At 42.6% G+C, this 14,531-nt stretch overlaps 1 protein-coding gene across 1 annotated transcript in view; it reads right to left on the bottom strand.

Annotated features, from left to right (window-relative positions):
* Window positions 1-14,531, bottom strand: part of CAMK1D (calcium/calmodulin dependent protein kinase ID) — a 218,645-nt gene that overhangs the window by 7,308 nt on the left and 196,806 nt on the right. The window contains exons 8-10 of the mRNA XM_042872447.1: window positions 13,609-13,687; window positions 3,861-3,948; window positions 3,196-3,334 (exon numbers count right to left, since the gene is read on the bottom strand). Coding sequence (XP_042728381.1) covers window positions 3,196-3,334; window positions 3,861-3,948; window positions 13,609-13,687 — 306 coding nt within the window. The remainder of the gene's footprint in view (window positions 1-3,195; window positions 3,335-3,860; window positions 3,949-13,608; window positions 13,688-14,531) is intronic.

Here is a 14,531-nt window from a genome sequence, read left to right as displayed (position 1 = left end):
GGGATGTGGGCAAAGTTGCTTTTTGAGCAGGTGTTGTTTCCACTGCATGCTCCAGAGTGGACAGGACCACAGCTGGAGATGGTGCTCTTTCTGCAGCCATGGGTTTGGCTGGGTACATCCACAGGGATCTTCTGCCCTCCTGGCCCACAGCCACCGGCAGTTGCACACACATGCCACAATGAATAAACGTCTGGCTTTGCTATGTGTTCAGCCAGACCAAATCCACATTTCTGGGGCTGAAGACAAAGAGCTGTGGGATTAGAGAATCCCTCCAGCATTGTGTTTGCTCAAAGTAATTTTCCTCAAAGATGATTAAACTTCTGATCAAGGACTTCTAGCTAAATGAACAGACTGCGCACCTGGGCTAAAAACATTTCCCCAGGCATCTTGCAAAGCTACTGATAAAAAAGTATAGTGGGTCAAACTCATTGATGAGTTCCTTTAAATTTAGAAGAAATGTAAATCTGTGTGACTTGGACATCATTCCAACAACACCTTATGCTGCTCCAGGCCTTGCTGGTATGTCTCCGGGACTTCCAGTCAAGAGACATAAATTGGTACAGTTGAAGTGTCTGGACACAATTCTTACCCGGCAGTTGCTTTTGAACTAATTAGAGACTTCTCACAGATATTTTTTAATGAAAAGAATGACATTTTAGCTAAGCGGAAAAGCTTATGGATTGTGTCCACTTCTAGTGAACCCTTCAGCACAACTCTAAAAAACACAGCCCTCCCTGAAGAATGCAAAGTGGGCTGAGCGTTGAACGACTGATTCTGGATTCTGCTATTCCAGCACAACCTTGGCTGTTCCAATGGAAAGCGTTCATGACAAGCAATAACATCTGCCCTCAATGGAGCCTTCCACTCAGGATGTGCCTCCCTCCCAGCATCCTTGGAGACTCTGCAGGGGAGCTCCTTGGATTTTTCATCCCATGGGGCTCGGTATCACTTAGAGCTGAATGGGACCCCAGCAGCACCAAGTGGCACCTAGCTCTGAAAAGATGTAGGCTTGATGTGATGAGAAATACAGTATATTCTTCCAGCCTGGTAGGTAAAGGATGGATGAAAACTATATTAATATATCTCACTCTAGAGTCTGATATGGCCCCTTGGGTCTTTTTGATGCTTGTTACGACTTTTGCCTACTTTCCTATGCCTGAAGGTGATGTTTCAGCCTCAGGGATAACTATGATGAGCCTACACTCAGCTGCATCCATTTCCCAGCAGTGCAGGCATTTGACAGAGATCTAAACTCTGTAATTAATCTAGGCAGTTCAATCACATCTAAAGAAAATAAATCAGACACAGAAGACTGGAAATCAGACCAGTGCATTGCAGAAGTCCCAACTGATTCAGGTAGTGTAACCCATCCTCATGTATCTTCTTGTTCTGGCCTAACACAGCAAAAGAATCAGGATGCAGCCTGACATAATCTTCTCTCAGGGTAGGGCTGTATTTAATTATCTTCAGTGATGTGAAATTGCTGCATTTGAAACTGTCCGGAGAGCTCATTAAACATACCACTAATAGCATTAGGCAGGATTCTATTTTATAATGGTGTCACAGATGTTTCATGTAACTTCCTGCATGGGATCTTTTCTGTGGAAGAAATCTGACCCCGGAGAAAATCATCGAGGAAGAAGGAGACAGGACAGAGATCTCCAAGGTCTCCTTCTTCCCAGCGGGAGGCATTTGGTGGACCGTATGAAATACATCAGTTACCTCTTAATGTCACTCCCTGCATTTGCTCCTGACTCTTCTCACCAGTTCCCTGGGGTTCCAGTATCTCCTAACTCTTCTCTTTAGTAAATTTCTTTGAGAAAGGAAAGCTCTTTAGTGTTTTCTGGCAAGCTCTTCGGTTGAACTTAACCTGGGATGCCTGGAAATGAATACTTCTCTGCCTTCTATATCTGACATGAAAAAAAAAAATCACCAATCAATACATCTGGTTTCATCCTTTAAAATCACTCATCAGTTATGCCAGCAGAAACTATAGACATAACAGAGTCTACTGTGGAAGGAACCAAAATTAAGATGCATTTCTCCACTGAAAGGGTTTACGACATTTTTGCATTGTCAGCATGTGTTTAAAGTGCTTTGCTATTGGTCAGTCCTTTGCAGATGCCAGAGGCATGCCAAGAGCACAGGGATGCTTTATTTTTCTGGCAGTAGCCGTAGGGTTTGGCACTGGGCAAAAATAAAAATCTCTATAGATGGACAGAAGGGAATAAAATAAATGCCCTGAAGTCAGAGATTAAATAGGCTTCACTGCAAAAGAAACATTTCTGCCTTCCAAGTGCTGCCTCCCCTGCCATGTCTTCTCTCCTGGCATTCAGAAAAAATACACACCCCGAGCATCTGACTCCTTTTGCAGCCTGAATATCTCCACTGCTGCCCAGAACAAACAGGTCTTGTGGCAGCATGCAGAGCCTGAGCCCCTCTCGTACAACTGAACTTCCTTGTGCAGGAGCTTCACCTGGCTCAAGTTGGGTTGGACTGGAAGGATCAGTCTCTCTCATGGAAAATGAAAAGCAAGCAAATTTTTAAGGGAAAGAAAAAAAAAAAAAAGGTTTTATCTCAAATTGGAAATTAAACGTAAACAGATCGACTAAACTCTGCCAGCTTTCAGATAAATACACAGCTATTTGCTGAGCAGTGTCTGGGTCTTTTTCCCACCTGAAAGTCCTTATTTAGCATAAGAATGTTGCTCTCCCAAAAACCACACTGAGCTGAGAGCTCAACTTTTCAGTGCATTAATTTTTCCCATAGAATCATTACATTTTGTCCAGCTAAACATGAGAGCCTCGGTCCATTTTCAGTTATTATTTTCAACACCTACTGGCAGCAAGGACTGCAGCTTGGGGGGCAGAAAGAAAATGCATTTCTCATAGATTTGACAGGACAAGGGGGAATGGTTCTGAACTGTGACAGGGGAGGTTTAGGTCAGATATTAGGAGGAAGTTTTTCACACAGAGGGTGGTGACACACTGGAACAGGTTGCCCAAGGAGGCTGTGGATGCCCCATCCCTGGAAGCATTCAAGGCCAGGCTGGATGTGGCTCTGGGCAGCCTGGCCTGGTGGTTGGTGGCCCTGCACATAGCAGGGGGTTAAAACTGGATGATCATTGTGGTCCTTTTCAACCCGGGCCATTCTGTGATTCTATGATTCTGTGATAGATTTGCTCTCATTACTCACAATCTTTCCGGGTGGTTGCATCAGGCAGTGGCGTGGCGAGGCTGAGTGTGCCTGAGACACTGGCACTTGTGCTGTCCAGGCTGCTGCCGAGGTGTAACCGCCGCATGTGTCTCACGACTGCTGTGGCATTAAATGCTTGCTGGGGAAAGAAAAAAGAACAAAAAAAAAGGAAAGAAAAAATAAAAATTTGGAGGTAGAAGGGTGATTTCTGCCCTTGTCTTGGTTACTCAACCCAGATGAGTCCATCGTTATCCCAGCTTTTCCTAAGCTAGAAGTTCTGCTCCCCATCCTCACTCTTTCTAGCACTCAGCTGGATGTGGCTGCCCACAAGGGAGGCTGTGCTGGACACATCCTTCCTTACAGAGCTCACTGATGTCCCAGTCACTTCATGTCCTCTCCCAAAGGCTGGCTCCATAACCTTATAACAGGTAATCACAACTGGTGCTTTAGACCTGGTCCCATCTGACACACTCCTGGATGCAGCACCTTCTATTGCCAGCCCCGTGAAGCCATGTTACCTAAGATGGGACAAACTATGGTGCTCAAAAGGTTGGACCACAAAAGCAGCTTTATATTGGATCATTAATGTGCTGAAAAGGCTGTGCAGCTGCTGTGTTAGAAGAGTTAAGATGCCTCAGTGTCATCCCTGAAGATGGGTCACTTACTCTCCATTTGCTTTTTGCAAAGTTCTTCCGGATCTGGGCGCTGACAGACTCGTGGATGTTTTTGTTGAGTGCCGTATCACCTGCAATCCTGAAACAGGCAGACAAGACATGTTTTAAGGCATCTTTTGTTCTCCTTGAAACACCTTCTTCTCTACAGGTAAGTCTGGTGTGAGTGCTCCTGCAGAGATGCTAATTGCATTCACATGAGGCCTCAGATTTCCCACCTCTGTCTCTGCTGGCAGCAGTGGTGGAAAATATGGAGCAACAAAAGCAATCACAGATAAGGCTTGAAGGTCTGGCAGCTATAAAGAGGTACAACCTTCTTTTGTTGGTGTGCGACTGCTTTCTATCACAATTACAGCCCTGGATGAAAACACTGTACTTTTTCTTTTTTTTTTCCTTTACATCTAAAGATTTAACATCAACAGGCTGAGACTACTTTTAGCTTCAACCATACAGTCGCTTTCAGAGCCACTCCAACCTGTCTGATTTTTGTTTGCACTGGAGATTTTCCTGCCACGCTGCAATGTACATAGCCATTTGTCATGATTAATGGAGATTTACAGTAAAGCAGATACATACTATATTAGCACTGCCTGCATAAATAGCTTAAGCTGAGCAACACTTGTCTGAGAAACTTCACTGATACAGTGCAGTTTCTTGAGTAGGTAGTCACATCCCAATCTCTGATAAACATAGCTATTTCAAGAGGATTTTGTTTACTTGTTTAACTCACCAAGGCACGAGATCTTTTGGAAAAATAAGCACATTCATGAACTAATGTTAGGTCATGTGCTAGGGGTATTAATGCTACCTGACGTAGGTGAAGACAGGAAGCAAAGACTGCCTCCTGTATTGTATGTGACATTTTCAGAAATCATTTTTTTAGCCCTGTTGTAGAAGTGTTTTGTCCATTAGTAACAGAAAATGATAAGAAATCAAAAGAAACGGGACATACGTCAGATTCAGAGCCTCCCAGCCTCCTCCAATAACAGAATCTGAATCTGGGGGACATGATAGTCATCTAGTCCATTCCCTACACCAGCTATGTTGAAGTTACTTGGACAGGTATTCAGCTAACCAATCCTGAAATATCTCCAAAAGATGCAGACTCCTCAGACAACCTATTCCAGTGCCCCACTGTCTCTCATAAGACATGGAAACTAGTTTATTCCCTTTGTCTTTGAAGCATCCTTTCACATATTTGAAGACTGATATCATGCCTTCTCTCCATCTTCTCTTCTCTAGACTAAACAAACTGATTCCTTCACTGTTTCCTCATAACTCATATTTTCTAATCCTCTGATCTAGTGAACTTCTCTGGACTTTCTCCAACAAGCCCACGTCTTCATTAGAGGGCGGTTCCCAAAGTGTTCACTGTTTTCCAACTAAGGCAGCAGAATGGCAGCACTGCTTTGCTTACATACCCCAGCCTGCTGTTTCCATTTATGCATCTCATGAGTTGAAGACATTTCTTTCACTTTGCCCAGACCATTTTGAACTGTAACTCTGTTCTTCAAAGGACATGCAGCAATTTATACTTTCATGTCAATGGCTTGTGTAATTAGTGGATCAGCCTCCTCCAAACTGCTCCCCTCTTTCCTGCTGGTAACACAAACCCAAGATGTGAGGGATAAGAGACATTACTTTTGCAAGGAAAATGGGGAACTAAAACTTTGTCACCCAAAAAAAAAGAGGGTTGCAGCCTGTTGCAACTGACCTAATCTATAATGAGTTATTCAAGAGTACTGGAGCCAGCAGAATTTTGATCAGGAAGGAGCAGGGTTCCCATTGCCCGCCCTCATCTGAGAGGAGCACTTTGCTGACCATCACTGCCACATCAGTGCCATCTGAAGTAGGCAGAAGAACTGGTTCCACAAATAAAACATGGCTCTCAAATGACATGTGACACCCCTTCCTGGGCCCTGTCCTATAAGCAAACAAGCAGAGGTTTTGAAAACTGGAAGACCTTCAGATCTTCCTCTGAAGAAGGCTCCTCCTGATCACTTCTCTCACTGTAAAGAGGTCATTATTCTTGATTTCCATTAGGTCCAGTCTGCTATAAGCATTTTGAGGCAGCATGTAGGACAGCTAAGCCTTAGATGTTCTCTAGAAGAGTTTTGTGGTGGGAGAGGAAATTTCTACACAGTCACTCCAAAATGTCAGAAACACTCTGCTCCACCCAAGAATACCTCCTCAGTACACATGCCCTCAACATGCAATAGCTGGGAGCAGGGGCTGTCATAGCACAGATCTGCAGAAGAAAACCAAATCATTTAGCCAAACACTTCATATGGGATCAACTGCAAACCAAAGTGTCTGTTCAGTAACTGATCAAAAAGACCAAGTTGCAGAGACATTGCTTAAATTTGCAAAGAACATTTTTTCCTCCCAGGCTAATGAAGCGTTCTTCTTTATGAAGGAGCTTGTTAACAAGCTCTATAAGCACAGATCACATTTCCCACTTGCCAAATTTTATTTTGGAAACATGGGCAGAACACGTTCCTAGGGGATGATACCCTCCCAGACCTTACTTATCATTCCCCACAAGGACTAGCAAATGCATTTTTGCTATATGAAAGTTTTCATCAGGCATGTAGCTCAAATACAGCCTATATATTTTTTCAAGCTTATGGATCATTTTGTGTAAAACACGGTAATTTCAGTAAGAAGCTGCTGGTCCCAGTAGTTCACAAACTGTATTCTAATACCACAAACTCTGTGTTGAATGTGCTATTCTGATAATCTTTGAAAAACAGCCTTAGTGCCTGGATATTTCCCAAATCAGAGTAACACTTGTTAACCTCACAATGGGAGGACAGACACCCTGTGAAGCTCTCAAGCACTATATCGGTGGGGACCATTCTACATCTAAGGTCTCTCTAGCAGCATTAGCTCTTTTTACGTTCTGATTCTTTAAACAGCAGTACTGGGGCTAATTTAGCACAGCAGGAGACGTTCAAACACGTGCTGGAATGTTGAATGCTGTGGCCCAAAACACAGATCCAGATGCCAAAGCTGGCTGTGGGATTGTTCTCCGTGAGGTCTCTGAAGAATCATTTCGTTAATAGTGCAATGCTGTAACATGAGGACTGTGCATTTATACTGCATTTTGCACTTGGAGAATCTTCAAACTTTTATAAAATACTCAGTGTTACAGTGTTTATAGTATAGTCTTACTTATAGGAAACTAAAAGAAACGTTAACATTCTTCCTCTGGTGCTGGCTTGCTGAGTTGTAGTGGTTTAAGTATGCAGGCAAGTGAGGTGGGGGTTAGCAGGTAGAAGTCCTATCTTTTACACAGTCAACATGCTGAGTTTTGGACACTCAAACTCACCCTAAGGTGGGTATTGTGAGCATCATCATATCTACACTGAAGCTCTTTAATCATGAATCTTAGTTCCCATGCTAAGATGATGCATGAGGTCTAATAAAGAGATTGTTTTTAGGGAATGCTATAATTTCCCTTCCACCTTTCTCTAACTTTCCATATCCAAAGGCTTTAAACCATCTTATTTCATGACAGAAAGACTTTAATATTTTTTCTTCTTCATCACAGCATGCCCTTCTACAGGATCAGCTCCACCTTCCTTGAAAAGGAACCATGTTCTCTTTCAGAGATGGTCAACCTGATGCTTTTTTAGTCAAATTTGCAGTTAACTTTGAAGTTAACTATGAGAGCATTGAAACTTTTTTGTTTTTACCAACTATACCTGCTCAGTAAAAGATATTACTTCTAGTTGCCACACACACATAAGAAGAAAACTAAACAAACCTGAACAATGCATGATCTATTATCAAGCTGAGCATCATCCCAGCACTGAGCAAGGAGTCACTACCCCAACAGGTACCCGGTTTTCTCTTGGGGCTCCTGTTCTGCAGCTACATCCTGACTGTTTTTGGGAGCTTTGTGTTGAAGCTGTTCTTATATCCAACTTGAATGTGTCAGCACAAGGAATTGGACACCAATGACAGCAATCAGACTACTCTCCATCACAAATACCTCCACTGAAGATAACAAGGACAGTGCTTATGAATACCATTGCAAATCTGGTCCTGCAGATAAGAGGAATCTCATCTAATGATATTATTTCATTGTATCCAATTTATTTTAGTTCTCCATCCAGTTTCAAAGCTATCACATCAATTTCACTAACCATAGCTGTTTCAAGCTTTGAAAGGAGCCTCCAACAAAGAAACAAACAATGAGTTTACTTTTGGATGGTTCTTTGCATGGTGTGCAAGCATATATCTCTTGCATGTCATGTCTCCCCTACTCACGATGGCAGGCAGAGTCTTTCATCTAGCATTATTTTATGAACCTTCCTACCCAGTGAAGGCAGCCACCTTAAATGCTGAGCTGGCCAAGCAGTGATTGGAAATGCTCTTGAGTATGATGACAGGAATTTAGAGTTAGCTGTAATGGATAACACTGAAGGATCATAACTCTTCTGTACAAACACATATACACACATGCATGTGTATAAACATGGATACACACATACAATGTCAGTGATGCTCCAAAATAAATAGAGTGTGGGGATGAACTCGATAAGAGTTTGATTTAATGTTGTAAACATCAGCAGTTCTCTTCAGGGAGCCCTTTTCACACTTCAAACAGCATTGTCAGAGAACTGAGCTCTTTGTAAACTGTATCTTTTCCTTGGGTGGAAATTATTATCTGGCTCATGCTCTCTGGCACATAATAAACACTCAGGGTCATGGTCATAATCTGCAGAGGCTCAGTCCTTGCCAAAGCTTTATAGTCTTCAGTGTAGGTGGGGATGGATGTCGGCATGTCCCAGCTGTCCACCCCCTCTCTCCATAGGCAGTGGGGAAGGGTGAAGGCCATGCTCGTATCTGCTAACGCAGGTGTCACAACATTTTAGGTGCCACAACCTTCTTCTCTCCTATGCAGTTAATACAGGGAGGGGATACATACATCACCTTCAGTGCAGATGTTCCAAGTTGCCTATGATGCCAGAACCAGCTTCAGCACACAGCTCTAAATCTCATTTAAAGTCACTTGGGAAATGCAGGACAAAGCAAATAAATTTATGACACCTCTTTCAGCTCGCACATCAACTTCTTAACTGTTAGACCCTCTCCTCTCCAACTGAGGACTCTTTTCTTTCCCTCTGCGCCCAGGCTGGAGACTGAATGTGGGGCCAGCCATGGGGCTGCAGAACCCAGCTCGACCCAATGGGGAGTGCAATGTGGCCCTACAGCTGAAAAAAAAAACAAACAAGTTCTTGGGTTTCTGCTTCTCACCCTTAATTACTGCAGCCTGAGCTGCTGCCTTGAACAGGATGTGGGTCCTGACATGGCAGTATATTTAATAAATTTAATTGCTGTCATTAATATGAGCTTGGGAAACATTAAGACGTATCAAGCTGCAGCAAAATCACCCTGCTCTTTTGTTACCTTCGTTTTCATCATCCTTTCTGAAAAGTCACAATGGAATAATGAAGCGGAACACTGCACCTTTTGCAGCACACCATAAACAGTGAAAAGTGCAGTGAAAGATACTCTATAAAACAAATCATTTTTCCAATGGGAAGCATAAGTCACCTGTACATTAAACTGGAGAAATCTGTATAAATGCACAGATTGTATAGGCTAGGGTGTAATCATTATACCAACAAGTCTTACATATTGTACTGCTTCTGCTACCACACTTCACTGCAATTATTAGCCTCCTTTTCTGACAGTTCCAAGTTTAACATACCGTCCTCCTGCCAAGGCCATTTGATTATAAATAGCAAAATATCACGTAAATGCAAGCATGTGGGGAGCAGATACAGCACAGAAAAATGGGCCATTGGGAAGAAGTATTTACTTTTTTTAGGGCCTGATCCTGTACAAACATTTAGTCATGTGAATAGGCGGCTATTCTTGAGCAGTTTCCCAAAATTCCAAGAGATTACTACCCTTAAAGACACAAATGTCATATTTTGAAAGATCCAGTTCTTGCAATTTACTTGTTTGAAAGTTTTTAATTAAAACATAGTAATTGAAACTAGTGGAATATTTGGAACCAGCTTGTTCTTCATAAGTATTACGTAGTGATACAACATAGTCACCCAACCAGGCAGCCATCTCATACACAGGTATATATTCTTATCACAATTAGATGATAATATATGTGTTAAGTATTCATGATTTGACAGATTTCTTCCTAACTTTTAGATGACCATGAAGATCTTGCACTGCAGGTAAAAGATTTCACAGGAGACAGAAAAGAGAAAGCTGGAAAATGTCATTACATAGAGCCACTTCTCTGTTTATATTGCTCTGCTTCATCCTTTTCTCCAGCTAAGCCAGGAGATTTATGTACTTGCACTAGTTTTCATCATACATTGAAGACAATACTATGCAGACACTATGGAAGCTGAGGTCGCAACAGGGATATATGCTGAAAAGGTGAGAAGATGTTATGGTATGTCCCCATTGTAATGGTCATGGTAGTTCTGTCTCTGCTGGCTAAATACTTTCACCCGTATCATAGAATCACAGAATCACAGAATGGCCTGTGATTGGGTTGAAAAGGACCACAATGATCATCTAGTTTCAACCCCCTGCTATGTGCAGGGCCACCAACCACCAGACCAGGCTGCCCAGAGCCACATCCAGCCTGGCCTTGGATGCCTCCAGCAACCACAAGGCAAAAGAACTCGTCTGGACTTGCTGGAAGCCAATGTCTAGTCTATGGGAAGGACACACTTGAGCGTCAAGAAGAAGCACTGAGCTCCACTCTTCCTCCTCCACTGAAAAGACCTTCTCCTCCTTCAAAAGGGAGGCGAGGATGCCATTGCAACAGATATCATGGCTAGAATTAGAAAAGGAACGGTAAAAACTCATGATTTCCTGGCATAAGCAATCTGTGTGGAAAGTGCTTCTTGAGCAATGGCTTGGCAAAAGGAGATCCTAGCACTAGCTCTGAAATAACAGATCCCATGCGGGTGAGTGGCCTTGACTATCCAAAACCGCAACTGTTTACCACTGTAGGATCCAAACCCCACAAACATCACTGCACCTCTCTCTAGAGAGGGCCATAACAGCAACATTTATGTTACAGGAAGGTTTTCAGAGCAAGGGGAAATAACACATTGAGTCATCTACTCAAGAACACAATGGGGAGGAGAGAGGCAGACCTGAAGTCATCTCTCTTGGTACCTTCATGCACTGCTTTCGCTGCACAACCCTCCTGCTCCTTAAAACACTGGCATGTAGTGCCATTGCCATCTGCTGTGGTCTGCAGATCACATGGGGCAGAGGTGGATTTGGGATGGAGTGGGGATAACACGGTGAATATTTTAAGCTTCTCCGCTGCAGTGCCATTTTCATCTCAAAGGCTGATGCAGGGAAGGCAGCCCTGCAAAAGAATCACTGCCCTGCAAAGTGAGACTGGCCGAGAAAGACCCCTGACACAGAGATGGAAGAAATCCCTTTCTGGGATTGGTTTTTCAAAGGAAGATTGGATTCTGTAGAAAATACCAAACATAATGGAACAGTCTGTGAGTTTTCATCGGCTGCTGGCCATGACATGCCAAAAAAAAAAAAAAAAAAAAAAAAAAGAATAAAGAAAAATGAAAATACTTTTAATCATATTGAATCATTTTGTTCCTTTAAGAAGGCCGAGAAGCTGTGTGTGTTACAAGTGCCACGTTTCTTTGTTGCACTCCAGCAACCAACACAGATGAAGCAGGGCCAAGAGCTGGATGCTTACACTTTGTGTATCTTGGATTTAAGGCTTTGGAAAATCTGCCTCTCAGTTATACAAATGGTCACTTCATTCTCTGCTGGGAGTTGCACTCCCATTGTTTATTCTGTATTTCTAATACTGGCTTTTGTAACTTGTTTAATTTCCTGAGGTTCAGGTTAGCATCGTTTAGAAGTATATATTTTTGCATCTCATAGGAGCCGGATTTCACTTGCCAGATTTCTTTTTTGTCACACAGGCAGGACTTATAGATGGGAAACACAATTACTGATGGGCCACTGGACAGAGGGCAGACCCAGGTGTTGACTTCTTCCCATCTCCCATTCACACTGATGCCAGACACTGACCCAGCTAATAACCATCAGTAAAAAGTTCTTCACTGTCACAGAGAAGATGAAAAAAAATCTTTTTTTAATTTATTTTATTTTTTTTTTTTATGATTTGAATTTCCTTCCTTCCATTCCAAACCTCTCCTACAACTTTTTAATTGTAAATCCTGAGCCTTAATCTTATCTTCAGCCTAGTCTGGTATTACAGCAACCAACAGCCAGACATCAATACATCACTCCCACCATGAAGAAATCAGCGCCTACTTTTGTGGTCTTAACTTACTACAGCTTCACGAGTGCCAAGTTATTAATTAATGATAAGGGTAATTCATCGGTGTATTGGTAAAAAGAAAAACATAAGTAAGCAAGTCAGAATGGTATTTTTCCCTCTGTCAAAACCTTTAAAAGGATTTACCATCCATGTAGTCCCAGGAGTGGGAGCAGCAGTGCGGTGAGACCAACCAGTGGTTGTCAGAGAGAGGAGCATGAACACCTGAAGCTGAGACTACTCAGAAAAACACCAATAACATCTCCGCCTGTGCTTTTGCTAGCATGCTTTATACCCTCAGCTCCACTATTTGAGGCTGATCACTGGGTGCAGATTGCATCAGTGGGATGGTTTTAAGATCCATCAAGCTATTGAGCTAGCCAAAGTGACTCAGTGGCTTTTCTGAGTGGCTAAGGACACTCGGGACAAAATTCTTTTCCCAGAGAAATGAACAGCCTTAAGCTCTTACACAGCCAGCACTCCAGAAACTGCAAAAGGAAACAGTATTTGTGGTAACTGCGATGACAAAAAAGCACAGTCTACTGTGCACCTGGGGTGAAAACATCCTGTCATTGACTCCTTTCTGTTGCAGCTGTTGTAACAATTAACAATAATATCTTGCCTCATATAAAATGACCCCTGACATAGAAGACTTGTGTCTAAAAGCTCATTTCTGGGTGCAGTTGGTAGTGTAGGATGGTGTTAAGCCAGTCAGAGTTGATCAAAGGACACGAGCCATTCCTGTTTCAGCCATATAATCCTTAGGTAACGTTGGTCACGTCATCCACGTGCAAAGGTGTGACCTCATGTAAAGCACTTAGTGGAGGACTAAATTACAAGCACAGGCAGTCCAAGTTCTGTAGTCACTGCAGGGAAGCTGCAGTGCCAGTTGCTGGAACCAATGCAGTCTCAGCTTATCCCACTTTATGGTTTCCTGCTTCTCGCATTCAACAAGGCAGGGCAAACAACATGCAAAAGCAGGCCCTTACTGTAAACATGAAGTGAAGATGTGGGATATCATTTGTGAAGCACAGGAGAGGATTTCCTACTTCCTGAGGTGCTCTTAAGAGCTCTGATATTACCTTGGCAATGACCTTAAGAGCAGGTGATACCCATCTTTCTGCACACCTGCAGAATTTGATCTTTTGCCTCTAAATGTGTTTCCTGGGTGAGGTAATTTCAGTGCATCCCAATGCTGCACTCTGGTCAACATAATGCATTATTTCACTGAACCCTTACATGGATATTCAACAGGTTGCTGAAAGAGATTAAAGTCCAGCATGTTTTTCTGGGAAAATCTAGAAGATACAAGCCAGGGATTATTCAGTGGACACTAGCAAGTCAAGTGGCATAAAAAATGTTTCCACCATGAACATTAAATGATATTTTCTGTCCAGAGTGTTTCACACACAGGTGACTGTTGCTTACCAAGGGTGCCGTGCTGCTTGCTCACAGGTGTATCTTTTATTAGGGTCCTTCTCCATCAAATTCCGAATGAAGTCTTTAGCTGTGAAGAAAAAAAAAAGAATAATTCAAAGCAATAGGTTTTGATTTTCAGTTCTTCAGGATGTTCAGACTTTTGTTTCCCAGGCATACCCAACAGCAAAGAAATCAATGAGAGAACTCCTCATAGCTATGGAACATGTTGCTCAGGTTATGCGAAGACTATGCCTGAGCCAGCAAATGAAACAGTGTCAGGGTCTGCTGGGATAAGACAAGGAGAAATGGTTCCAAACTAAAAAAGGGGAGATTTATATTGGATATAAGGAAGAAGTTTTTTGTGGTAAGAGTGGAGAGGCACTGGCACAGGTTGTCCAGAGGAATGGTGGATGTCCCATCCCTGGAAACTCTCAAAGTCTGGCTGGATGGGGCACTGCGCACTTGATCTAGCTGTAGAATGACCCCTATTCAGTGCAGGGGAGTTGGACTTTAAAGATTGGTATCTAAAAAAATTAATATTTAGAGGTCTCTTCCAACTCAAAAGTTTCTATGATTCTATGATAATGTTCACAACTGATGGAAGCCACCATTTACTTTTGTGAGTTGTCCCTGGTAAAACTGTCATGGAGATCAAGCAGCTCCTTTCCAGACATCTTTTGGGAACTAGCAGGACCTGTTTCCCGTAAGCAGGATGCTTGCAGCTGCCTTGCTCTGAAGGCAAAAGTAGATTTAACATATGAATCAGGCCACCAAGTGCTACCAAAGCCAGAAAATGGCCCTAGCTCTCTTGTCATTTATTAATACAGACATAACCAAAATGACTCAGGACCAATCCAAACTATTTAATGTGGTAAGTACACTTGGAAGCAATGTGAATAATTTGGAGTGAGCAGAATTCAAGATTGGTAGCT

This window comes from Lagopus leucura, unplaced genomic scaffold, assembly GCF_019238085.1.
Source record: "Lagopus leucura isolate 7727_CA_CO unplaced genomic scaffold, USGS_WTPT01 Super-Scaffold_100008, whole genome shotgun sequence".
NCBI classification, from domain to species: Eukaryota; Metazoa; Chordata; class Aves; order Galliformes; family Phasianidae; genus Lagopus; species Lagopus leucura.
The sequence above is the reverse complement of the archived record's forward strand: the minus strand, read 5'-3'. Positions and strand labels throughout refer to the sequence as shown.